The 26,030-nt window shown below is 39.4% G+C and overlaps 1 protein-coding gene across 1 annotated transcript in view; it reads left to right on the top strand.

Annotated features, from left to right (window-relative positions):
* Positions 1 to 26,030, top strand: part of LOC128941434 (zinc finger SWIM domain-containing protein 6-like) — a 334,075-nt gene that overhangs the window by 266,906 nt on the left and 41,139 nt on the right. The window contains exons 5-12 of the mRNA XM_054283199.1: positions 3,010 to 3,189; positions 4,753 to 4,929; positions 5,213 to 5,359; positions 7,942 to 8,088; positions 10,263 to 10,523; positions 13,712 to 13,847; positions 18,155 to 18,312; positions 18,837 to 19,000. Of these exons, the coding sequence (XP_054139174.1) occupies positions 3,010 to 3,189; positions 4,753 to 4,929; positions 5,213 to 5,359; positions 7,942 to 8,088; positions 10,263 to 10,523; positions 13,712 to 13,847; positions 18,155 to 18,312; positions 18,837 to 19,000 (1,370 nt within the window). The remainder of the gene's footprint in view (positions 1 to 3,009; positions 3,190 to 4,752; positions 4,930 to 5,212; positions 5,360 to 7,941; positions 8,089 to 10,262; positions 10,524 to 13,711; positions 13,848 to 18,154; positions 18,313 to 18,836; positions 19,001 to 26,030) is intronic.

Raw genomic sequence — 26,030 nt, 5'->3', positions numbered from 1 at the left:
TCAAGCTCAGGAAGTGGGCCCATGAGAACATCATGAGGTTCAACAAGGCCAAGCATGAGGTTCTGCATCTGGGTTGGGGCAACCCCTGGTTTCAATATAGGATGAAGGATGAAAGAATTGAAAGCAGCCCTGCAGAGAAGGACTTGAGGGTGCTGGTGGATGAGACACTGGACATGAGCCAGCAGTGTGTGCTTGCAGCCCAGAATGCCAATCGTGTCCTGGGCTGCATCCAAACCAGTGTGGGCAGCAGGGCAAGGGAGGTGATTCTCCCCCTCTACTCAGCTCTGGTGAAGCCCCACCTGCAGTGCTGCCACCAAATCTGGAATCCCTGTTACAAATGGAGAGGGGAGAGTTCAGACAAATCCCTGCCTTTCTAGGTTTCTGGCAGTAGACAGCAGCTTTATTGAGGTGGTCAGCACCCCAAAACCCACTCTCGCTCGCAAGTTCTTAATAATGACTGATCAGGACTATTACAACATGAATTATTTATTTGAACAGGCCAAGGAAAACAGACATAAGACTTAAACAGATTACTTACTACACAGGATAACACAGAGAACTACTAGTAGATAAAAATACAGTGCACGATAATAGTAATAAGGGTACCTTATGTTACAGCTAGTGAAGAAATAGTATAGATTAGGAATCAATGTCACTTACCAATGAATGATAGCAATGTGCAGGGAATCTCCCAGTTTCTCTGAGTCCCAGGGAAGTAACTCAATTCTAACATCTTAACATCAAGGAGAACTCTCTACACACTCAGAGAGTGTATAAGAGATTTCTGATTTCATGAAAATCAGTGGTCTTTTATAGTTGCAAAAATGCCTGGGCTCTGCAGTCAGTCATTAATTTTAGGTTTTCCTTTCTCACCATTCAAGCCATTGCTGGTTAAGGAGGTTCTCAGCTGAGATAATTCATTACATGACAAATTACTCTGGTCTAACCTAGCCATATGTTATGGGGAGATAAGCTTCTGCTGTATCAGGGGTGAAAGGTCCTGCCACAGTCCCCAATACAGGGAGGACATCGACCTGTTAGAGCAGGTCTAGAGGGGAGTCACAAAGATGATCAGAGGGCTGAAGCACGTCTCCTATGAAGACAGACTGAGAGAGTTGGGACTGTTGAGCCTGGAGAAGAGAGGGCTTCGAGGAGACCTTGTAGCAGCCTTCCAGTACTTAAAGGGGCTTACAAGAAAGATGGGGACAAGCTTTTTAGTAGGGCCTGTAATAATAGGACAAGTGCTAATGGTTTTAAACTGAAAGAGGGTAGATATAAGGAAGAAGTTTTTTACAATGAGAGTGATAAAATGCTGGCATAGGTTTCCCAGAGAGGTGGTGGATGTCCCATCCCTGGAAATATTCAAGGTAAGGTTGGATGGGGCTTTGAGCAACCTGATCTAGTTTTAAGATTCCCCTACTCATTGCTAGAAGGTTGGACTAGATGACCTTTAAAGGTTCCTTCCAATCCAAATCATTCTATGATTCTATTCTACAATTTGACTCTGGGGAGTGAAGTGTGTTGAACAGTGTGTCTAAAGGGAGTCATATGATTTGATTTCAAAATGAATTTTTTAAAACAGTGTTTGCTTTATTTACTTCCATGGCACTTAAAAAAACCAAAACTGAAAACTGAACCAAAAAAAAACACAAAGACAAAATGTCCCAAAAATTCAATCAAAAAACCAGCAAGCTGCATGTTCTACTGTATGTAACTACTATGTAGTAATAATGTGCATTAGTGTGGTGGCCCTCTGGTGTTCTGCACTATACCATATCATATTTTCTTGTGGTTTCAAGATTTCTTTGATATTGCTTCCTCATTCCATGTCAGCTTGAATAGCAGTGGACTTGAAGCCTTAAGGATGAAGCTCTGTTTTTCCACTGGTTCCTGTGCTGTGACATACCGACATACTGAATTACTTTAGGAATGAATGTAATGTGATGATCTGTGTTTTGGGTATCTATTTTGCATTCTTATTTAGCAAAAGAATGCTTGAATATGAGAATTCTAATTTCTTGGAAGAACCAGCAGCATTTTTATTCTTTTTTTTTTCAGCCTGTCATGAAGATTACATAATTTAAGCATATTCTTTTAATTTTATTCTTGGGGCCATCCTGTGCATGGCTAGGAGTTGAACTTTGATAATCTTAGTCCCTTCCAACTCAGAATATTCTGTGAAATCTCTAGTAGTGTACAAGGCATGTTCTCAATGAGCAAATGAACAGTACTTTCAGATGTCTTCATGCTTATGTCAAAGTTCACCCTGTAGAAACAACTGATTTAGAGAAAAATCTTTCAATTTGAAAATTGTTGCTTAAGACCCTGATGTATTTATGCCTGACCTGCTCTATAGTATCAGGAAGCAGGTTCTAAAGTGATGGTACATGTGAAATGCCAGTGGAAATTAGCTTTCCCTTCAAGCTCTGTATACAAAACATGTCAGACAAATTCTCTAGTGAAACCAAACAACTGAAGTAGAGGCAGCAAAAAATATCTTATTCCTATTACACTGCACAAATCTAGTGTTTACTGGATCTCTACTTCTGCTGGGTTTCAAGTGTGAAGTATATGTTTAGAAAATGCATGTCTTACTAATGCACTTATTTGGTTCCTGTAATGTGAAGCTGGAAGATACATAGCTTTTGTACAAAAATTAGAAGAAAAACTTGGGTAATTTCCTGCTGTAATTTTGTGGGAATTTTTGTTTGCTTTTGTCTGATGTGCCATGCATTGTGAACGATGGATTTCCTAATACAAAAGACCCATTTAACGCCTTTTAATTGAGAAGACTGGCTTGATACAGTCTTTAAACTGCTTTGGATGGGCCACACCAACTCCAAGATTCTGCATCAGGAATTCAGTCTGCCTGGTGTCAGGCATAGTTGGGAAACAAGCAATGTAGCCTTAGAGGGGAGGAAAAGTGTTACAGAATAAAAGTTTGCAATTAGCCATTGGATGCTGCATTTTTAATAAAAAACCTAATTTAGCAATTTTCTTCAAAATTAGGTGCTCTGTGGATGTGTATAGTCTTAAATCCTCACTGCAAGTTGGAGCAGAAGGTCAGTTGGCTAACACAGCTGAAAAAATGGAATGGTGTGGATGTTTGTCCCTGGGAAGATGGAAACCATGGAAATGAGCTGCCCAATTTAACCAATGCTTTGCCTCAGGGCGCAAATGCTAACCAAGGTGAGCCTAGATATATGCACTGCCTGCAACACATAATATAGCCTCTATCTTATATACTTGAGCTTTGCAGCAGAATACAGCAGTCTTTCCTGGGACAAGTAACTTTCTTCTTGAGGATTGACCAGCCAAATTTATTTTCATTGATATTGTCCTCGCAGAAAGGATAAATAAGGTTTACTTTTGTGCTGGGGCTGCAATGTTTTTAAAGCAAGTTAGCTCTTCTAACTTTTCACTCGGTCCTTCTAAATAGTTGTTGCATAAAAATTGAATGTCCCTGAAGTATGTAATGTAAAAGCCTGTTGTTTCTTTGCTTGACTATAATCTTATATCCCTTCTGGTGTTGGGGGTTTTATTTTTTGCAGTTACAAAGCCTTTGATACTTACTTAAAGGGAGATTTGTTGTGACTGCATTAAACTGAGTATGTGAGAAACTAAAGCAGCTACTTGTGGGATGTGCTCTGTGTTGTGCAGTCTGCATTGACAGGTGTGGGGGGCTGCAGAGGCAACACTGCCTTCTTGGAGGAAATGTCTCTTCTTACTTGATATCATGCTTTCTAATCTAAAATGTGATTATCAAACCTGACAGAAGCCTTCTCCAGTCATCTTCAAGCAAAGATTGCTACTTTGCTAATAACTGAGGAAGATGCAGGTTATTTACCTTGGGAAAAAAAACCCCTCATAATCATCAAATCTCTCAATATGTTGATAGATATTTAATAAAAGTTAAAATTAAATGCTTGTAAAAGGTGGTAGAATCAGACTTAGATGGATTTTTCCTTGTTTCTTTTTCTTGGGAGTTTACCTCTGAAGGAAATAAACTTGGTTCATGTTTAAATCTTGCAGCTAGCTGCAGACAGAAGTTCATGCAACATGTAACTTCCTACAGAGATGTTTGGCTTTCTGGATCTTGTGATGTTCATACCAACCTGAGCATGCTAGTAGCAATTCAGACATGACATTTTGACATTCATAGACACAGTGCCATGTTAACAGAGCACTTTTGCCCTAGGAAGATGTCCAGTAAAGGATTGTCAGTCCCATGGCCTCAGTACCTTGCTGTCTTTGCAGTATTTCTATTTGTTTATGACAAAATTTTTACAAGTGCTCAAGGTAACGTCACTTCTCAAAGAGAACAACTAAAAATATTTTATGTGATGTTTATCTGTCACTCATCCTCATGGCTCTGGATCTGAGAAAGAGAGAAGCTGGGGATGTTTGAATAGCTGTGTGCCATATACTTTCTAGTCTGTTTTTAGGGGAATTCTGTACGTGCTGTTTAATGTCCTTCATGTCTAGCTGTTCCCTTTGCAATGTCCTATTTAGCATTAGCCATGATGGGTTGTAGATCTCTCTGAATGCAAAGTGAATGGCACACACTTTGCCTGAGCTGTTGAGTAACAGGATGTGAAATGTCTATGGTCTGCTCCTTTCAGAGTGGGTCAAGGTAGATTGCTATCACTTAAGGGCTGGTGAACAGGCAGAAGACAAGAATACTGTGAATGACTGATTCACATATGAATGAATAAAAGCTGATGCAGCTTTCTGAATTTGTGAAAATGACAGATTCATCAAACAGGCCACATCGGACGGTGTTCACTAGAGCCATAGAGGCATGTGAACTGCACTGGCAGGACAGCCACTTACAGCACATTATCAACAGTGACCTATACACCAACTACTGTTACCATGAACACACTGAAAACTCACTCTTTGACTCTCGAGGGTGGCCCCTCTGGCATGGTAAGTGGCTAAACCAGAAAGACGTTTCCATGACTTGCTTTGTTCAGTTTCTATGGCTTTTTTTTTTCTCTTTGGGGGGGAGGGAGGAAGCTAAATGAAAAGCCTGACAAAAAGAGCAGAGGCTCCCTTGAAATGTTGGCTCAGAAATAGTCCTTTAACTCTCTCTTGCAAAGTTTTAAAAACAAATCAAAGGAAACAAAAAAGCCCTTTTGAGTAACCTAGCAAAACAGGCTATTGCAGACATAGAAGCATTGCTATTCCTCAATTATTGTCTCCATTTTAGAACATGTTCCTACAGCCTGTGCGAGGGTGGATGCGTTACGATCTCATGGATGCCCACAAGAAGCACTGAGGCTAGCAATAGCTATTGTTAATACACTAAGAAGGCAGCAGCAGAAACAGCTGGAAATGTTCCAGGCTCAGAAGAAAGGTAAATGCGGGGAAGAGAGAAGGGCAAAGGAAATGACAAGGTGACAATAACCCCGAACTGGAACTTTGCATGAGAAAATTGCTTTTGAAACTAAAGCAAAAGAGGTGACTTTAATTCTTCAGTCCCAACAATCATAGTGGTAGTGTCACATTCTGGATGTTGGAGGTGTTTTTTAAGCTGGATTGTGAGCTCTGCAGGGCAAGGGCTCTGTTCTGCCTTCTGCAATATATCTAACATGATGGGGCCTTTATTCCAATCAGAGGTTTTGGTTGCACAGCGTAAATATTCATCCTGTGTAATTTATAGGCTTTTAAACAGAGATTTGCATTTGGAATGTCAGGTATTTAAAATAATTTTTCTCCTCTGATGTGTAATTTAGCAGACCTATATATTTCTGAGGTGGAAGCCTAAAGTTGACAAGGCAGTCTGCACTACAGAAATTTATCCAGTTTGGCAGTTTCTTCCAAAAGTCTTTGATGATGCTTAAAACTTTAGTGGATTCACAGCACTGGAAATCAAATTTTTGAAACGCTGGCTTTATAAAATGTTCTCCGGTGTTCCCACTACCCCTATTTTCTGAAGGAACATTCTTCCAAAAATAATCCTTCACTGAACTTTGTCATAGGTTTGGAGAGGTAGTGGAAGAAGAAAGGGGTGACTTTGTGGTTAAAATGCATGTGGAAAAATTAAAATAACATTCTCAGCTACTTGAAGAAAACCTTTAATTCAAATTTAGTTTAGATCTTTGTTGCTACTTTTAGCTATGTGTATCCTCATGCATTGCAGGCAAAAATACCAGTGTGAAGTCACATGTGTAAATTTTTTAACTGTATGTGCAGGTGTTTTCCCAGAAATGTTCATTTAGAAATTGAAGACAAGGTAGAAACCTGACTGAAAAAAAAATATTATTTGGCAGTTCCTATGTGCCTTCATTTCACAATACCCAAGGAAGAAATTTTGAGCACTATTGTGGATCCTAGATTTCAACAAAACTTAAAAGCACTTTGCATTACTACTTAGAGGAATTTTTTAGTGTTTTTATCATGTAATATATCTTTCCTTAACATGAAGTTTGTAATTTCTATGTTACTCACTGCTTTGTTTCATTATTTTCACTCTTATGTTTGAAATTTAAACAATTTTGTTTTAATAGTGAAAGATATGCTTATCTTCTTTATAAGCAGAATAATTCTGCAGCTACAGTTTCAGTTCAGCAACCACCACATGCTTCTACTTAGCCTTCATTCATATGACTGATTTGACATTTGTGGAACCACTTGCATGATTTAAAGTTAAATCTCTGTATGAATGGAGTATTGAAGCCTTTGTTTGGCATGACACAAGTGAAGCTCACAACTAGACATAATAGATGAAATGGAATATAAAGTGAGTCAGTAAGGTCATTGATATTAATCATTTTTGGTAATATTACATTCTTCTTAATGTCATTTTTAACACATGCTATTTGTTAGTAAGACAATTATTTACTACTTTGTTGTTCATATTACATATCAGTTGATTCTTTTAAAAAAGTCACTGTCTTGAACACTGAGTCCAGCAGTGTGGCTGTTTCATTTTGTAGCTCCACACATTTAAAGGCAAGAAGCAAGCTTTTAAAGCTTTGTGATAATACTTATGACTACTCAGAAAGATGGCACTTTGTGAATGAAAGAGCACAGAGGCAGGTACAACTTAGTGTGTACTAAGCAGAGAAACAGAGCATCTGTAATGGCTTGTATACAATTTTTAAATGGTCACCCATAATGCACCTGATCTCTCATAGTTCAGTTGTGTATGTGTCTAGGAGAAAAAGCTGAGGAGCTGAAGGGGAATTACTGCCATAAGATTCTTAGTTTAAAAAGGGATTTGAGTAATCTCGATCATCTTTTACCACAGCCACACTTCTTTCAATTCATAGTGCCAAACAATTTTTAATGCTGTAACTGATTGATGGATGAGGTCTACAAAACAAAGTATCCATGAAGGTATTTGTTGACTGAAACTTTAGAATGACAAAAAATGCACTTGAACAATTTTTTTAAATTTTATACCTCATTTAAACACATTATTCTTTTTTTTCTTCCTTTTTTATTAGGAACTATCATCATGAGTTTATTCAACAATTATTCAGATGCAATAAGTTCATATTTTATTTATAAAAACTGAACATTTCAGAATATTTTATTTCAGTGCCTTCGGCTTCACTTAAAATGTGAAAATGGCACTGCATCTTTTGAATGAGGAAACAGTGGTGAATATTTTACCAAAAAAAGTCTTTGCTACAATTTTTCAGCAGACATTTCGGAAGTTACTGGTATCAAGTTAGAGATTTCAAAAGATACTGCAATTGAAAATTTTGACCCATAATGTGCTTTGCTAGTGCTTGAAATGTTTGGCCTTTGTCCATTTTCTTTTTTTCCTCTTTTAACATATTTACAAAGGGCAATTAATTCACACTGAGAGATATTATTTTTTTCTTCTAAGCAGAAGAGCATTTTAATCAGTTTTACTTCTATATATGTTTTGAGGGGATAATATGTACTCTCTTTCCCTCCCTCCTCCCTCCATATTTTCTGTCACAGAACTTCTTGAAATAGGAGTAACCTCAATAACAAATCTTGAAGGTTGGGTGGGACATCCTTTGGATCCAATTGGCACCCTCTTCAGTAGCCTAATTGAAGCCTGCAGCGTAGATGATGAGAGCTTCCATGGATTCTCAGACTTCACAGGTAAGGCCATGCAAAGGGACCGATCTTCTCTAAGTCTTCAGTAACCAAAGACATTTTTCTACCTTACCTTTCCCAATTAACATCAAAGCCAGTGTCTTTATAGTATAAGAACTCACATTTGCATTCCCTAAGAAAACACAAGGTAAAGAAAATGTTTAAAATAAAACTGTTATATGAAGCCTTCAAAAATTACCAGTTACTCATTCTTGAAGGCAATTCAGTATTTTACACTTGAAATAAAACTGAATGAGTTTATAGCAGCAACCCTCTTTGCATACATTATCCTCTTTTGAAGAAATTACAGGAAATCACAGAATTGTTGACGTTGGAAGGCTTCTCTGGATATTGTCTAGTCCACTTACTCTGATCAGAGCAGGGTCACCTAGAGCAAGTTGACCAGGACTGTGTCCATTTGAGTTTTGAACAGTTCCAAGAATGAACACCATACAACCTTTCTGGGCAACCTCTTAGTGTTTGACCATCCTCACAGTAAAAAAAGTGGGGTTTTTATACTCAGATGGAATTTCCTGCATTTCAGTTTGTGCCAATTGCCTCTTGTCCTGTCACAGGATACCACTGAGAAGAGTCTGTCTCTGTTTTCTTTACATTCTCCCATTAGATAGTTGTATATTTTGGTAAGATCCTCCTGAGCCTTTTCTTTTCCAGACTAAACAATCCCAGCTGTCTCAGCATCGCATATGGGAGATGCTCCAGTCCTTTAATCATCTTTGTGGCCCCTCACTGGATGTGCTCCAGTAGGTCCATGGGGAGCCCAATGCTGAACATGGCATTTAAGTGTGGGCTCACCAGTGCTGAGAAGAGGGGAAGGATCACCACCTCCAATGTGGTCCAGGATATTATTTGACTTATTAGCTACAAGTGTACATAGTACTTCAGAGTAATGACAAAACACTTAAAATTTATAACATACATGCTCTATAAAGTACATGGTTTATAAGGGTTAGGAATTGGAAAATAGCATTGTAGTATAGATACATGATTTTGGACAGGATGTATATGCCCATTCTAACTTCAGTATTGCTTCTCAGAAGCTTAACTGATTTATTCCTATTCTCAGCCTCTTTCCACCTCTGTGGTAGTTTCTTATCACTTTCTGTGTGGTCAGAAACTTGAGTCATTCCTCTACCTATAGATCCTTTATATGTACATCCTAAATCTCCTTGGGGCTTTTTGTCAAAACTAATTTTATTAAATTAGATTTTCTTCAATAAACTTCTAATCCCATATCCACCAATTCTGGAAGAACTTTAATTAAAAGAAATCAGATTCTTTGCAATTAGAAAAAAGAACCCAAAACAGCCCCATGAAATAAATTTAGTGTGTGTTGAAATGTAAATTCCCCCTACACTCATATATGCAATCTACTAAATGCATTTTACCATCTCATTTGCTGCAGCTGTCCATCTCCTTACATCTGTACATTGCAAATTTTTGTTCCCAAACTAGACTGTAAACTGCTAGAGGTTGATATAGCATTTTGTCATATGGTGTATTGGTGAAGTGCCAAATCAATCAGTAGTACTCTTTAAAGCAATTTATGGCTTGGTCTGTGTGGAATTTACAAGTAATTTTTACTAAAAGTAGCATTTCTAGTGCTAATAGAAGTCAGAAACATTATGTGTGTTTATCATAAATGCAACTAACAAATAAAAAAACATGAAGAGAGCTTTAGCAAACAGAATGCTTTAAAATTGTGGAGTTCCCAGGCCTACTGTATTTGCATAATCCTAATAGCTTCAACTGAAATCTATGCAGGTGTAGAAGCACCTTCCCTTTCCACTTATACAACATCAAAGCTTTAAGGGCATACAGAAATGGGTTAGGGAAAAAATTGAAATAGATCACCCAATGTTTGCCTTATTAACACCAAGCTGGAGAAACTGCCTTTCTCCAAATCATGCAATTTAAAATGAAAACTTTTATTTTTACTAGAGTGGATTTTTTAAAAATCTAATTGTTTTGTGTATTTCTGTGATGTGCAATTGGATCAGGTAGTTTATACTGGATGATTGGATATTGAGATTGCACTCATAATTTAAATATTTTTTAAAAATTGATACTGACAGAGGAAGAATTTGAAAATGTAGCATTATAGGCAGATTATGGATTTTAATGATTTCCTGATGTGTTGTTCTTTGTGTCGCTCTTTACAGAGAACATGGGGCAATGCAAATCTCTGGAGTACCAGCACCTGCCTGCACACAAGCTTTTAGAAGAAGGGGAATCTTATTTAACGCTGGCTGTGGAAGTAGCATTGATAGGGCTGGGACAGCAACGAATAATGCCAGATGGCTTGTATGCACAAGAGAAGGTTTGTCGAAATGAGGAACAGCTCATTTCTAAGCTACAGGAAATTGAATTGGATGATACTCTGGTGAAGATTTTTCGAAAACAAGCAGTCTTCCTATTAGAAGGTAGCTCAACATAGATGCTATCTGATTTTTAAAACTGTCTTCACTTACACAAGCCCATGGAATTAGTATTCCAGTGGAAACTGCCTTATATACTTAAGATGTTTTTTGATGTAGAACTCTGGCAAAATTTTATTTCCAATCTCTTATGAAAATCAAACATATTTCAGATATCACATGACCGTGGAGATAAGATATCTATTAACCTAAAAGCCTTTATTTTTATTGCATTTTCTTCTTTAGATTTGTTCAGTATCCAGGCTCACAATTTAATAATATAGACATCAGTTATCATCAACAGTTCTTGGGTAGTAAATTTCAAAATGTCATTTGACTCCTGAAAAATGACTGGCAGCTTTGTAAATGTATGAAGATTTTTACCTCTATTCCCCAGTGAAGAGCTCAGAAAATTCACTTAAATTTGCTGGGACAGAAATATAACATTTCCTTTGTAGCAATTAGGAATATGAGTTGCCTCTGAAGTTTGTATCATCCCTGAAAATTGAAATATATTGACAAATATTAAGGCTTATGGCCTGGTCTCATGACTAAATTTTGATTAAGACAAATAACTTGTGTTTGGGAATTGCAATTGTGTATTGCAATAAAATCTGTACCAAAAAGTGCATGCTTTTGCCTTAGCTTTTAAAAAGGCTTGACATATAACACTTAAGCCTTATCTTCAAAGAGTAATCTTGTGGGTTCTAAGATTGCTATTCTAATTTTTGGGGGTTTTTAACTGGAGGGAAAAACTTAAAGGAACTAAGTGTCTAAAGGTGTGGTCCAAGTTTTCAGTGCTTTCTCAAGAGATGGTGAGGAGTTGGATACTGCTCTAGGTCAGTTGTGAAGATTGTTACATAGCAGTCAGGTTTTGCTTTCTTTCTGTAAGACATTTGTCATTTAAAACTATTTCTTTAATGGAGGCGATGCACTATGTTGTTTAGGGTTCTCAGCTTTGAGTCACTATTATTGCCCAGATCCTTAAAAACTTTGGTACCTACTGGTGGTACCATTTGAAACTGTAGAGAAGCTGCACCATAAGGAGAGTCGCTGCTTTATGGCCTTTGAACAAGAACAGCTTCTGGCTGGATCCAGCTATTCACAACTATAGAGGGATCCTATGGATTATAAAATCAATTTGCTGTATCTGTTTATTGGTTAGGATGCTGTATGAGGAAAAGCCAGGATTTTTCTCAAGTATTCTCTGATACTTCTAGTTTACATCTGTGATCAATGATATACTTTTTTACTTAGAGTAGTAAATGAGTGATCATAGCAAGAAACCTACTAAAATAGCTACCTACAAAATTATTGTGGTGAGCAGCATGCAACAGTGGCCTTGCATTACTATGTGTTGAGAAATCTGTCTTTTCTGCAATAACTTCAGTTTACTCCAGGTTAGGCAGAAACTGCCAGATCACATGGAGGAAAAATGTGCAGTGATTTACAATTCTAATCATATCCATTGTGATTTTATAGTTGACGTTCTGTAGATATAATAAAGAAAGTTTAATCCAGTATTAGGCTAATTTCTATGCTGTTAATGCAGATTAATGCATGCTGTGTGTAGTTACCATTTGAATACATGGGAAAGCAGAACATAAGACTGTGTTGCAAGAACTGTTCTATTTTTTTGCTTGACTGCTAAGTTAATGGCAGAATATATTTTCATATAAATGCTTTGTCATTTATTCTCAGTCTTCTGAGTTTCTGAATGGACCACCAACTGGCAAACAGACATGAAATCGCTTCTTTCATACAAGCAATGACAGCTACTTTTGAACAGCTTTCAATTTAAAATGACTGAGACACACTGTCACCTACTTAATCTTCATTGATGTTTCCATTGTGAATATCTCCAGCCTTCAGAAATGGCCACCTATGGAGCTCAGATTTTTTTTTCATGCCTAGTGATTTTTACCTTCACATTTTGTGCTAAGGCACCAGTCAAAAACACTGATGAAACAGCTGTGCTGGTCTAAGTTGTTAACATTTCTCTCTCATGGAGTTAGTGATTCCATGCAGCAGAAGTGGTTGAATAAATTTTGTGAGTACTCCTCATCTGCTTCAGTGAAGGGTCAGTCATGTTAGTTTGAACCACAGCCAGAAACCGATACATGTGACTGCAATGAAAGAAGTGTCGGACAGTCATCCATCCATCCATCCATCCATCCAAGTGTGATGGGTTGGAATCTCTAGTAGAGGAGGAAGTGGTAACTTCTAGGACTGCTGGCTGCTATTTGTGCAATAATTGTCCAATAATACTTAATTTAAGATTCTTATTCTGTATCTTGCAATGTTTAACATCTGAACCTCTAGCCACTGAAGTAAAAAACTGCTTGACACAATGTTCCTATTAATAAGAATAACAGTCTTAAGGTTGCAAGAACAATGCAAAAATGGAATTCCTATGCACTATGAATAATCAGAACTCAGCAGTTTCATGCAATTTTTTTAAATTGTCATTTCTGTTGTCATTCTTAACACTGTTGTTAAGTACTGCACTGAGTGTGAGCAAAATCTATTGCCTCAACAATGAGAATAGTTTCCCCACAACAAACATAATTTTTAAGATTGTGTGGCTATAATAGACTAACAAAAGCAACTTTGATGCAAGATCTTACCTAGTCTTCTCCGGAGACCAAGTCTAGACCAAAGGGTTATTTAAATGCCTAATGTCAAGTGAAACATTAATAAGGATCAGGTGCTGCTGGACTGATTTGTCATGTAAATTCAATTTAAAATACCTGGTTTTCCACTGTAGCCACTTATTTTTTTCCTGTGGATTTGTGATAAGACAATTATGAACCAACAGAGGGTGCATAGGAATTCATGTACATGATATAACTACACAGAGGCAAAGCTAGGATTATCACCTTCTACTTTTGCATACCATAGATTTTCTGAATGAGCCCCATGGAGCCCTGGGACCATTCTGTCATTTGTATGTGCATTGGTAGTGTGCTTAGTACTATACAATTTGCAATGTGTCTTGCTGTCACAAAGAATAGATGGCATTTAATATACTTGTAATATATTTCACAGACATATCAATAGAACTTTACCTTTTGTACAGCAAGCTCTCTCTGAATACCAACTCTAACTCAAGGTGTAATGAATGGGTTCTAAAGGTCCAGAAGTTGAGTTTTAACAGTCTGTAAAGACTGATATTCTCTTTTTCTTTCCCACAGCTGGACCATATAGTGGTTTAGGTGAAGTCATCCATCGAGACAGTGTTCCAATGCACACATTTGCCAAGTATCTTTTCACCTGTCTCCTACCTCATGATGCTGAATTGGCATTCAAAAGTGCACTGAGAGCCATGCGGTATGTATTCACAAGTCATCTAGAAAGAACACAAGTAGCGGTTTGAAAAACGGGAAAAAGCTTGGTAGTGAAGACCTAGCCTTTTTTTCTAAAAGCATTGTTCTGTTTAAGGAGAAATTACTTTGGTTTTGTCATCTGTAAAAGCAATCGATGTCTGTACTAACTACAGTATAATTTATAAATGTACAATTAGTGTTTATATACAACTATAAAACAACATTCTATGTTACAAATCCTTCTAGAATTCCACTATTGGGACTTGTGGTTTTGTATTGAACAACAGCTTTAGCACATGTGTGTGTTCTTTTACTGATGTGGTTGCATGTGTATAATGCAAGTGGCAAGGAAATGAGCAGAGGCATCCCACTAGCAGTCTTAGGATCATCTGCTGTTTAGCTGCTTTCCCTCACTTTATATACTGATCATGATGTCAGATGGTCTGAAATATCCCTTTGGTCAGTTTGGGTCATCTGTCCTGGCTGTGTCTCCTCCTAACTTCCCTTGCGTCTTCAGCCTCTCCCCAGAGTGGCAGTACAAATAGCAGCAAAGGCCTTGGCTCTGTGTAAGCCCTTCTCAGCAATAACAAAAACATCTCTATATTATCAACTCTGTGTTCAGCACAAATCCAAAACACAGTCCCATACCAGACACTGGGAAGAAAATTAACTCTATCCCAGCCAAAACTAGCATACTCTAGAAATCCAAATGAGGAGAAAATAGTCCCATGTTCAAAGGACTAAATGGGAAGGCATGCATAGGAACAAAACATAGCTACCATCAAGTCAGGGCAAAGGTCTGCATAGCTTGTTTGGAGTTTTGTGCCTCCAAGAGTGTCTAATAGTGGGTGTTAGGGAAGGAATGTAAGAAATATGAGAAACAACTTTGCATACTTGCTACTTAGCATTAGAATTTTTGAATTTGAATTTTTAGAATTAGAATTTTAAAAATATCAATTTTATAAAGTACACTTGTATCCTTGTATTCAATTTCAGTCACTACCCTAAAGTGTTTCTCAGAGATTGTGGAGAGTTTTCCTCCTTAAACTAAACGACCGAGACCACATTAAAAGGCTAGAATAGACATCTATGAGTAGCTTTGCACAGTGCACTGAATGCTTCAGTGAATATTATGGCAACATGCCATTCCTCTTGAAGAATTATTTGGACTTTCCCAAGAAACAAATCATAACTGATAATTTCTTTTCTGGAAATTTCCTTTTTCAACTGGAAAAACAAGAAAGGCACTGAAAAATCCAAATCTCTAGTTGATTATGGGGAGGTCCAGCCATCTTTTGGAATGAAGCTGCCATCTTGGCCAAAGAAGTTACTTCTCAAACAGACCAGTATAAGAAAGAGTTATCTTTTTGTTTCTAGCTGGTAAAATCATAGGAGACATCAGCATAATCAGGGCTGTTCTCCATAGCTCTCTTGGCATCACTTTTAAGGCAGATGGGCGTTGAGCTTTTTAATATTATTTACTTATGCATTTTTAATATTTTGTAATATATTTGGCACTCTTAAGAAATATGGACTGCTATCTTGAACTTTGAACTGCGGTGACAGAAGATGCAGACACTTTCTATTTCATGTCTGTCTGTGTTCCTTGAAACTTCTCAAAAATTCTTATAAAGAACGTTAGTTACTTTTTTCATTCACACCAAAGTGATACTTCAGTATACAAAACACTCCTGATAAAAACCAAATTAATAACTAACTAAACCTAAATGTTGTTTTGAGGTGGGGAAGGAAGAAAGAAAACAGGAAGATTGAATGTTGTAGTGAGTTGACACTGACTGGACACCAGGCACCCACCAAGGCCACTCTCTCACTCCCCTCCACAGTTGGACAGGGGAGAGAAAATTTAACAAAGGGTTCATAGGTTCATAAGGACCAGGAGAGAGCACTCATCAAATACCATCACGGGCAAAACAGGCTCAACATAGAGATATGCACTGAATTTATGACACTAACAAAATCAGAGCAGGATAAAATAAAACCTTAAAAGTACCTTTCCCACAACCCTCCCTCCTTCCAGCTCTGCCTCCCACCCCAGCAGCACAAGGAGACAGGGAATGGGGGTTATGGTCAGTTCATCACCTGTGTCTTCTCCTGCTGCTCAAGGAGAGGAGTCATTCCCCTGCTCCACTGTGAGGTCCTTCACATGGGAGACAGTTCTCCTCAAATTTCTCTGATGTGAGTCCACCTCACAAGCAACAGTTCTCTGCAAACTGCTGCAGTGAGTCCATTCAACAGGCAACAGTCCCCCCCTAACTGCTGCAATGTAGGTCACTCTTCCATGGAGTGCAGTCCTCCAAGGACAGGTTGCCCCAGTGTGGGACCCTGTCTACACAGGTCTCCCTTGAGGTCATAGCCTCCTCTCAGGCATCCACCTGCTTTGGCATGGGGCTCCTGCATGGGTTGTGGGTGGATCTCTGCATCCCCATGGACCTCCATGGGGTTCAGGGGAGCAGCCTGCTTCACTGTGTTCTTCACCACAGGCTGCAGAGGAATCCCAGCTCTGGTGCCTGGACCACCTCCTCCCCCTTCTTCTCCACTGACCTTTGTGTCTGCAGAGTTGCTCTTACATGTTCTCACTCCCTTCTTCTCTGGCTGAAATTACAACTGCACAACAATTTCTGGTTTTCTTTCTTACATATGTTACCACCATTTCTAGTTGACTCAACCTTGACCAGTGGCACATCCATTTTTGGAGCGACCAGGGATTGGCTTTGCCAGACACTGTGGAAGCTTCCAGCAGCTTCTCACAGAAACCACCCCTGTAGTTCCTCCACTATCAAAATCTGGCTGTGCAAACCCAATACAAATGTGTGTCTCATGTTTGTGAGGTGGAATGGATCAGAAGAGGGAAATTTAACCATCTCTTCCTTTATGGCATGGGTAAAATGTTTCCACATAGAAATCTGCATGGCTGCTCATGCTTTTAGAAGTCAAACAGATTTCTTTCTTCACTTGAACATTTATGAAAGAAGCTAACTTCTCAAGATGACAGCTAGTTGCTCTCCAGACATAAGTGTTAAGTGTTAGTCAACACAGGTCATTGAGCCATGATGACAACTCTGGAGTATTTTGCCTCTCTGCATTCAACATCATCTGTTGCAATTTCTTTTCTTTTCTTTTTTTAAATTTTCTTTTAGTGTGTGGAACACTCAGTGTGAAATCAATAGAATTTGAGACCATAAGGCCTTTTGTGCATGCACCTCAGGGCTGCAAGGACAGGGTGTGCTATCCTTGATGGTCACTTTTGTCAACAGTTCTCTGCTTGCAGCACTGAAACATATGGAGTACAGCCTTGGAGAATGTGGATCTGCAGTGACCTAGTTGACTGTTCACTTGGAGTATGAACTCAAATGTTTGGCTTCATTTGGCTGATTCCCTGTTAAGCCTGAATTTCAACCCAGGCTTTGTGAGTCAGCCTTTAATGGCGATGTTTAATCACAAAGTAGCTTTGCTAAGACCTAACTAAATAATTGATGTTTCAAAGGGCAAAAAAGTGAAGAATGCTAAATCTGCTTGTGCTTGTTATAATCTTCCCTAATCTTGCCAAAATTGCATGAAAGCCACCAATTCACAACAACATTTCTTTTCACAGCAAAGGAACATAGAAGCTGGCAATGAAATTCAAAGTGACAGGAAATTTTCCTTTCAAGATCTTTGTCCATTTGCTGTTACTCATAACCTAATAATCCTTTTTGCATTATGTTAGTTAGGATTTTTCCTGTTTGTTTAAACTATTTAATAATGCTTTTTTTTCTCCCCCTTTTGTGCTTGGAAAAAATCAACTAGGGAATTTACATGTAATTTATTTTTACATATATAAAGCTATATAGAGGTGTCCTCCTTCCCCTCACTTTATATAATGAGCATGAGGCCATATGGTCTGAAATATCCCTTTTGTCAGTTTGGGTCACCTGTCCTGGCCATGTCTCCTCCCAACCTCCCATGTGCCCCAAACCTCCTTGCCAGCTTGGCAGTGCAAAAAGCAGCAAAGACCACAAATCCAAAACATAGCCCCATACTAGCCACCATGGAGAAAATTCACCCTACCTCAGCCAAAACCAACACAATGACTTAATTGTCTTATGAATTCTTACAGATCCCTGCTGATGTAGGCATGTTTGGCAAATGGATTTTAAGATTCCCCAAGAAAAGAAGTGGTTTTCCAATATCTTTATACCCCAAACTGCACATTTAATAAACAAGGTCAAGTGTTCTTGCAGCTTTAGTTTTGCTTATGAGTAACCTAATATAATAATGATTTGATGAAAGAGTATTTCTTTCTTATTCCAGGTTGCTAGTATTGGAATCTATGGCTCCTTTGGGAGATACATCCCGTCCACACCACATTGCATCAGTTGTTCCAAACCGGTATCCCCGCTGGTTCACCCTAAGTCACATCGAATCCCAGCAGTGTGAGCTGGCATCTACCATGTTGACAGCAGCCAAAGGTACATTGCTGTCAATTACATACTGAACTAAGTGCATGCTTTTAATGTTTCATTAAATAAACAGATTATAAAACTTGTGTTTTAGAATTCAAATGGCAGCCTGACAGGAGCTTGAAATGGGAAAAACAAACTGAACTGACTTAAACCTGTCACTTAATTTTCTAGAAAAGTGGTTAAACTAGCTACATAGTAGCCAGATGAGTTTCATTTGAGGCTGATGAGACAGCTTTTTGTTCTTCTGACACAATATAGAGTGGGAAAACCAAGAGTAGACAAATCACTTCTAAAATTCACAAATCAAGATGACTTTTAGCCATGTACTACACTAACACCATCAGACACCAGGGGAATTTGTGGTCTTGTATCTTTTGTTCATGTAATTTCATTATGGAAGGTTTATAAAATTAAAATGGGCATAACTGAAACACTGTACTATTTTGTAGCAAAGGCAAGCTCAATTATAATGCATTTCTGTATGTTTTGGAAGCTTGTTCTGTTTTGGTGATTCTGTTTACACCTTGCAGGTGATGTTCAGAGACTGGAAACAGTGTTAGAATCCATTCAGAAAAATATCCACTCCTCATCACACATCTTCAAACTTGCCCAGGATGCATTTAAAATAGCAACACTCATGGACAGCTTACCAGATATCACTCTTCTGAAAGTTTCTCTGGAGTTGGGACTTCAGGTATTTCCTTTGTTCATTATTACTACAGTAGAAGACAGGAATTTGACCCTGTGTTGGTGGGTACAGCTCTTTAAGTCACTGAGAAGCCTCTCAAAGACCCTCTTTGAGCTTTGTCTGGATTTTTTTAATTCTGTTTTCTGATGTAAAGCACAGTTAACTGGTAAATACAGAGCAAGGATCTGTGCAGTCCCTTTGTGCAATTTGAGTGGAAGAGAGAGCTTGGAGCAGCTGGATGAAGGGCGTTCCTCTGTTCAGGTTTAAAAAAGGACCAGTGCAATGGGTTTGGGAGTATATGTAGGGGTGCCTAGAGAGCAAAATTATTCTGCTTGCCAGAAATAATAGTATAATTGAATAGTTTGGGTTGCAAGGGACCTTTAAAGGTCATCTAGTCCAACCCCCTTGCAATGAGCAGGGACATCTTCAACTAGATCAGGTTGCTCAGAGCACCTATCTATGTGGCCCTCCTCTGGACTTGCTTTTGCAGATCTTTTCCATGGCCTTGAGAGGTTTCTTGTCATTCCTCCCATTTTCCCTTCCTTTACCTCAAATGACATTTTGTAGGTGCTTGATAAATTACTAGAGGAAGCCAAGGTCAAGCATAATGACCTGTTTCAAGGCAGACTGTACCTCTCAGTTCTTTCATCAAATCCTGTGCTCCACAAGCTGTGGGATGGTTATCTGTATCAGTCTCGGCTTGAGGTGTGCAAGAACCTCACATCAGTTTTCGGGCTCTTATGAGAGACTTCATAGGTTGAAAGGAGACAGATGATAAGTTTTTAGGTATCTGGAGTAATATTGCCTTACAGTGATGAATCTTGGGGTTTGCACAGTTCATTTCAACAAAAATAAATCTCTTCATCTTTCTTCAGAGGATTCTTAAAAACAAGAAAAAAACAAAACATAAAAAAAATCAAAGATCAGAAAACCATTTATTACTCTGCTTCAGTAAACAATGATAAGACTTCTGGGGTGTCCTGGTTTGAAAAGGAAGTGAGTTTTTTGGGATGCTGTGGTAAAACCAATAGGTGCTCAGATTTGAATATTGGCACCTGGTGTGGCCACTGAGGACATGGATACGCCTCTGAGAACACAGGGGGTTAAAAGCAGAGAACTCCCAGGAAAACTTTCTCTTGGGTTCCATCCATGAAAGCAGTCAGACCTCCCCTGCCCAGCTGCAGTCTGGGTGGGTGAGGGGAAGCTATGCGGCCGGGTGAGGTAGGCCGGGGCCTTGGACAGAGAAGGGAGGTGAAGGCCCCTGCAGGATGGAAGGGTGGAGGAGCACCGAGAGGCATTGGGCAGCTCCCCCACAGAGAGACAGAGAGAGCAAGAGGGAGCCTGTGCCTGTACTGGTGCCACCTTGAAATTTGATATCATGTGCTGGCAGCACAGCTGAAGGAGAAGGGGGGGATGCAGCAAGAGTGCAGCGAGAAGGTGCCTGGCAGGGCAGCGTGGGAGTTCTGGACAGGCAGAGCCTGAGATTTTTAACCATTTTCTTGGATGATGGAAACCTTACAAATGCTGATCCTCCTGGAGTTGAATGAGAAGAGAGATAGAGATGAGATAAGAAGAAATGGGCCAATGTGATGCAAGTTTGTGCAAGTGAAAGATGTCTGAGAGAAGTTGAGAAGAATCCTAGGTGGGAGAAGATGATGGAGTGGCCTTTGGCTGGACTTTTTTTGTATAGCCATGGACAGAACCATTTTTTTCTGTGACACAGAGACTGCATTTAGTGGGAGGCAATGGCTTGGAGCCAAGAGAGTGCAGTGGTGTTATGTGAAGGAGTGCGTGAACAGAGATGACGGGTGAGGAGGGTGGTGGTGCCCTCCGTCTTCAGGGAAGAAGAAGACCTCTGTTCTCAAGACCCCTAGGCCCCAGGGGGTGAATTTGGGGGGGACAGGTGTCCCAAAAGTGAGAGACTGTGCTTCTTTTGGAACTGGGCAAAGCATCCTTAAAAGGGGAACCCTAGAAGAAGCTCTGGTCCATGTGCAGTGGTGAGAGCACTGTACATAGAAGGAAGATGTCACGATGGCAAATGTTATCTGGGCGGTGCCACATGTGACATGGAAACACAAGAGGTCTCAACTGTGTTTCCAGGGGAAGCCTATGGTACAAGAGAGACTCCTCTGTTGTTGAAGAACTGAGAATTGATTATCTAAAGGGTGGTGATGGACTGAGAGTTGGTGATCTGAGGGGTGGTGACTGAATTGAGAATCCAAGGTTTTGTACTACTGTGATGTATTGGAAATTTGGTGGGGGGAGGAGGAATGTTTTTGAAAGGTTTTCATTCTGAGTTCTGTGTGTGTTTCTTTTTATATATAGTTGTAGGTTAATAAAGTTTTTCTTCTTTATTCCTAAGTTGGAGCCTGCTTTGCTCTATTCCTGGTCACATCTCACAGCAGATACCAGGGAGAATATATTTTCATGGGGGCACTGGCATTGCGCCAGCGTCAAACCATGACATGGGGAAAGGATATTATCCTGATTGCTTCTCATGCCAAAGAAAGCTAGTATTTGACTATTCTAGATTTTCAGAAGCTAAGGTCAGAAAGCTGAGATTGTGTGCTTTGTTAGCCTTTCCTATTCTGAAGATTGCTGTGGAAATCTGCTCTCTTTTTTTTCCCTTCACATCACGTTTCTTGCTTAAATGTTTGTTTACTTGAGAAAGATTCTTATGATTGAGTCAAATGTCACCTCAAGCATTTACCAAGTATCATTCAGTGGTAGCAGCACACTTTGGATATCACTGTGTTCATAGATACCCCTGTGTGGATGATGGTGTCATCAGAATGTCTTCAGTAAGATCTAGTGAAAGAAATGTCATGAATCTGTACTTTCTTGTAAATCCAGTGTTTGGAATAAACTGGTATAGAATATGTCCACTGTCAGCCCCAAACTTACAAAGGTGGTTTAAACACCTTAAAGGTAGTTTGCTTTCCAGAAGGAAGATGCATATCAGTTTTCTGGTAGTAACTCACAGCTATATAGATTTCTACAGTAACATTTTTCCTGTAGAAGTCTTATAATGTCAGTAATGTCTTCAGTGGCCTACAGATGCTTTCCCCTCTCCTGCCTCCCGACCTAATGGCAGTTAGACTGCCTATGTTTGCTACCTAGTAACTGACTACTTATGACATCTGCCCTATAAAACTCTATTTCTCCCCTCGCACAACAAACTGACCAGCAGTGTCCTCACCAGCCCAACTTGTCATTGTTGGGCTGAGGAGGTGATAACAACAATTTCACAACTCTGTCACTGAGATTAATGTGACAGAAAAGCCTCTTATATTGGTCTAGATTTAGGAGTAATATTTGGACTCCTGGGTTCTTTCTCCCTATTTCCAATGGCAGCATGTGTTATGTGACTCAGCAGAAGGAAGGCATTTAAACTAGCTATGGAAAATGTGACCAAATGGACATGGAACATCTCAGATGTATTCTGTCCTTCAGAACCTTACTGGTGCAGACACTCTGAGATCTGCAGGTACAGATCGGGCTTCTGTTTCTCCATTTAACTGCTGCATGCTACATCAATGCCAGTGTTACCACACATACACACTGACAGGTACTGCTGGAAGAACTGCTGAGCAAGTTAGTGCAGGTGATTGCTTGATGCCTATTTGGCGAGTGTGCTGGTTTTAACACCAGCCAGAAGTTAAACTCCAAATAAGCCACTCCCCTTCCTTCACCCTGCCCAGTAAGGGAGGGACAAAAGCAGAGACCATTGTTTGAGATAACGATTTACTGAAAGCACAACACAATGGAATAAGACACACACAATAACAATAGCAATATTGTTAGCAAAAGTATACAAAAAAAGAAGGTGTTTTACCTACAAAAAGGTATTCATTGCCGTGGTGGGTGATTACAGGCTCCTTAGGAGGGATGGGCAGGGCAGGTAAGGCTGCAGGTGGCTGACTGTGTAATGGAGGGGATGGAGTGTACAGAGCTGTTATGAGAGAGTTTTTTAAGATCACTTGAAGAATCACTGGCAAAGGTATCAACAAAAACAGGTTTCATATAAAAACAACAGCATGACAAAGTTTGTGGCAAGGTTTACTCTACTATTTACTAGATGGATAAAACACACAGAGAAAAAAAGCAAACAAAAATCCAAAATCAGTCAATCAATCAATCAATCAATCAAAATGAAAATAAACCCCAAATTATCTATGTGGAGGCTGCTGGGGGGGGGGGAGCAGGCAAAAGGATAGGAAAGGGTAAAGATAAAAAGGAATATGATCTAAAGGCCCAATAGCACTTAATTTAACTTAAACTTAGCAGCACTTGATATCATTTAACTTAAACAATTACTGATATAAAATTTTGATAGCCAAACTGAATTTTATTTCTATATCTTTTGTTTTAAAGAAAGCAGCACTGGGTGGCTGGGGAGTCACCGCTCCACTAACGGCACAACACACCATTTACAAGTTCAACAAAGTATATATACTGATTTAAACCTACAAAGCATTTTCCAATGTGCTTGGTTAGTCCGAATCAGCAAATATCAATAAGCTGGGATCAGCAATTTCATAATCTTTCCAGGTGGTCATTGGCTTTCTGTCCTTCTTGTGGCCATCTGGAGGAAGGCCTTACACTGGTGTTTGCTACATGATTTTGTCAAGTGCATCAAGCTTTTTATTATACATAAGCATTTAGTTGCTTTGTTGCAATATGTCTTAGCTTTACCACAACTTCCTCTATTTTATTCTAAGCACCAGTCGTCTTGCTACCTCATCTCTTTACTATACTTCTTCTATTTTGATGCTTTATTTGGCTATTCGGTCAGAAAGTTTCAAAATCGTTCTTTGTAGCTATCCCAGGGAATGCACCCATTTTCGACACAGCAGATACAAGCATTTGCTGATTCCATTGCCAATTGACATGAATCACAAAAATATTTTTCACATTATTTAAGTCAAAGAATTTAGCAAACAATTCATTTAGAATTTACTATACCACAACAGTAACTCACAGGCCTAACTTACTTACAAATCAAATGAACTTGAAAATCTAGGAGAGAAGCATTCCTGGTACATTTGCTATAGCATATTCACACTCTCATGCACACAGACATAAAGAGTCTGTACAAGATACCTGTGAAAAATTCCCATCTAATTCAGTGAAATACTCACTTCAGATGCCTTTGCATCTTCTCAGTGGGAAAAGGGTTGAGCCTTGAGGAGTGGGAGTACCAGCCCAGGATCCATTGTCATCATTTGGCAATCCTCTGAGTATAGCAAATTTGAGTTTGCTGATTCTGAAAGACTCCACTCAGTGGGTGATTGCTGGTTGTAGCCCACTGCAGTCTGCAAAAGCTCAAAGGTTCTGTCTTGGTCTGAAAAGACAGGCGTCTACTAAGGAAGCCAGGAGCCTCCCCTGAAATGGAAAATATAAACTCCCTCCCTCTGAATTGTTATAATTTTAAAATTAATGGGCTGTCAGGCAAAGATATGGGAGCAGGAATAACAGTTCTTTATTAGGGAAGAAAAAAACCCCAAAAAACAATGCAGTAAACCAAAACAACACTGACAGAGTCAGAATACAACCTGACACCCTGTTGGTCAGGGTGTTGGTAGCAGTCCAATTGAAATGGTGGCTGCAGTCTTCCTGGAGTGCCAGATGTGGTTCTGTTGAAGCAGTGATCCTTTAGAAGGGTGTAGTCTTCCTCTGAAGATCCAGTGGTGGTGTAGATGGGCCTAGTCTTCCTCTGGGAATCCAGTGGAAAAGGCTGCCTGTGGTCTTCCAGACCTCTGATTACATCCAGTTAAGAATGCTTGGCTCCTCCCTCTGGGCAGAGCTTATCACAGTGGGATGATGTAATTTTATCAGTCATGCAGTGAGACTCAATGGCCCATTAACAGAAGATATCTCCCAGAGGGAGGATTGGTTGTGGAAGAGATAAAGAAAACTGCCCAATCAACAGAAGATAACTGCCCCATCAGATAACAATAGAATACACACCCCCATTTCCAACCTAGGACAGGCTCTCACTTTAGACTGCTGTTTATAGGCCCACAAGACAGTAGGCCATGGTCATAGTAATTTTCCATCCTGGCCTCAATTTGGGTCAGTAACTTTGTTTGAAAGTTTGAGAACAAAACTATTATTCACTTTGGTAGCTATTGCTGCTGAACAAGTTATATTTCCTTAAGAAGTCTATGCAGTAGTGGGGGAAGATGTTGGAAAATTCTTTTAGCTATAGCACCGTATTGTGTCTGACTGAGGTAAAGTTCACAGCTCTTACACTGCTCTACTTTGCATTAGTAGCTGAATGGGTATTGAAAACAGACCAGTGATTTGGCCCCAGCTGAGAAGCACTGTCCCTCGGACATTCCTTCCCCCATCAAAGGGATGGGAGTGGACAAGATCCTGAGAGGGGACACAACCAGGCCAGCTGACCCAAATTAGAGAAAGGGACATTCCATACCATATGACATCAGTTCAGATATATAAAGCCAAGGAAGAGAGGAGGAAAGGGGGGGCATTCATGATTCCTCAATGTTTGCCTTCCAAAGAAACCATTACGCATGCTGAAGACCCACTTCCCAGGAAGTGTCCAAACATCACTGCTAATGGGAAATAGAGATTGACTATTTTTTCTTTAGTTCACTCTGATTCATCCTTTCTGCTTTCCTGCTGGACTGAGGTCTCCATGGGGTGTGCAAGTTCCATTTCACCCCTAACATTTTAACTGAGATTTGCACTATTAGCAATGAAGTGTGAACCTCTGTCTGATGACATTCCCACTAGCATTCCAAACTTAGTGATAATTTCCTTCAACAAAACTTTTATCACCTCCCTATATTTGTTGATGTGACAAGGGAAAGCTTCTGGCCATCCTGAAAAAGTATCTACCAGTGCCAATAAATGCCTGTACCCATTTTGATGTGGAAGCTCTGCAAAGTCTATTTGCCAATAGTCTCCTGGACAATTTCCTTTCTTAGCAATCCCAGGTGTAGGCCATATAATTTGATGTGTATTGTTCTTTAAACAGGTCTGGCACTTTTTAACAATGTTTTTCATTATA

This window comes from Melozone crissalis, unplaced genomic scaffold, assembly GCF_028551555.1.
Source record: "Melozone crissalis strain CALT ecotype California unplaced genomic scaffold, PUWL_Pcris_2 ptg000035l_1, whole genome shotgun sequence".
NCBI classification, from domain to species: domain Eukaryota; kingdom Metazoa; phylum Chordata; class Aves; order Passeriformes; family Passerellidae; genus Melozone; species Melozone crissalis.
The sequence above is the reverse complement of the archived record's forward strand: the minus strand, read 5'-3'. Positions and strand labels throughout refer to the sequence as shown.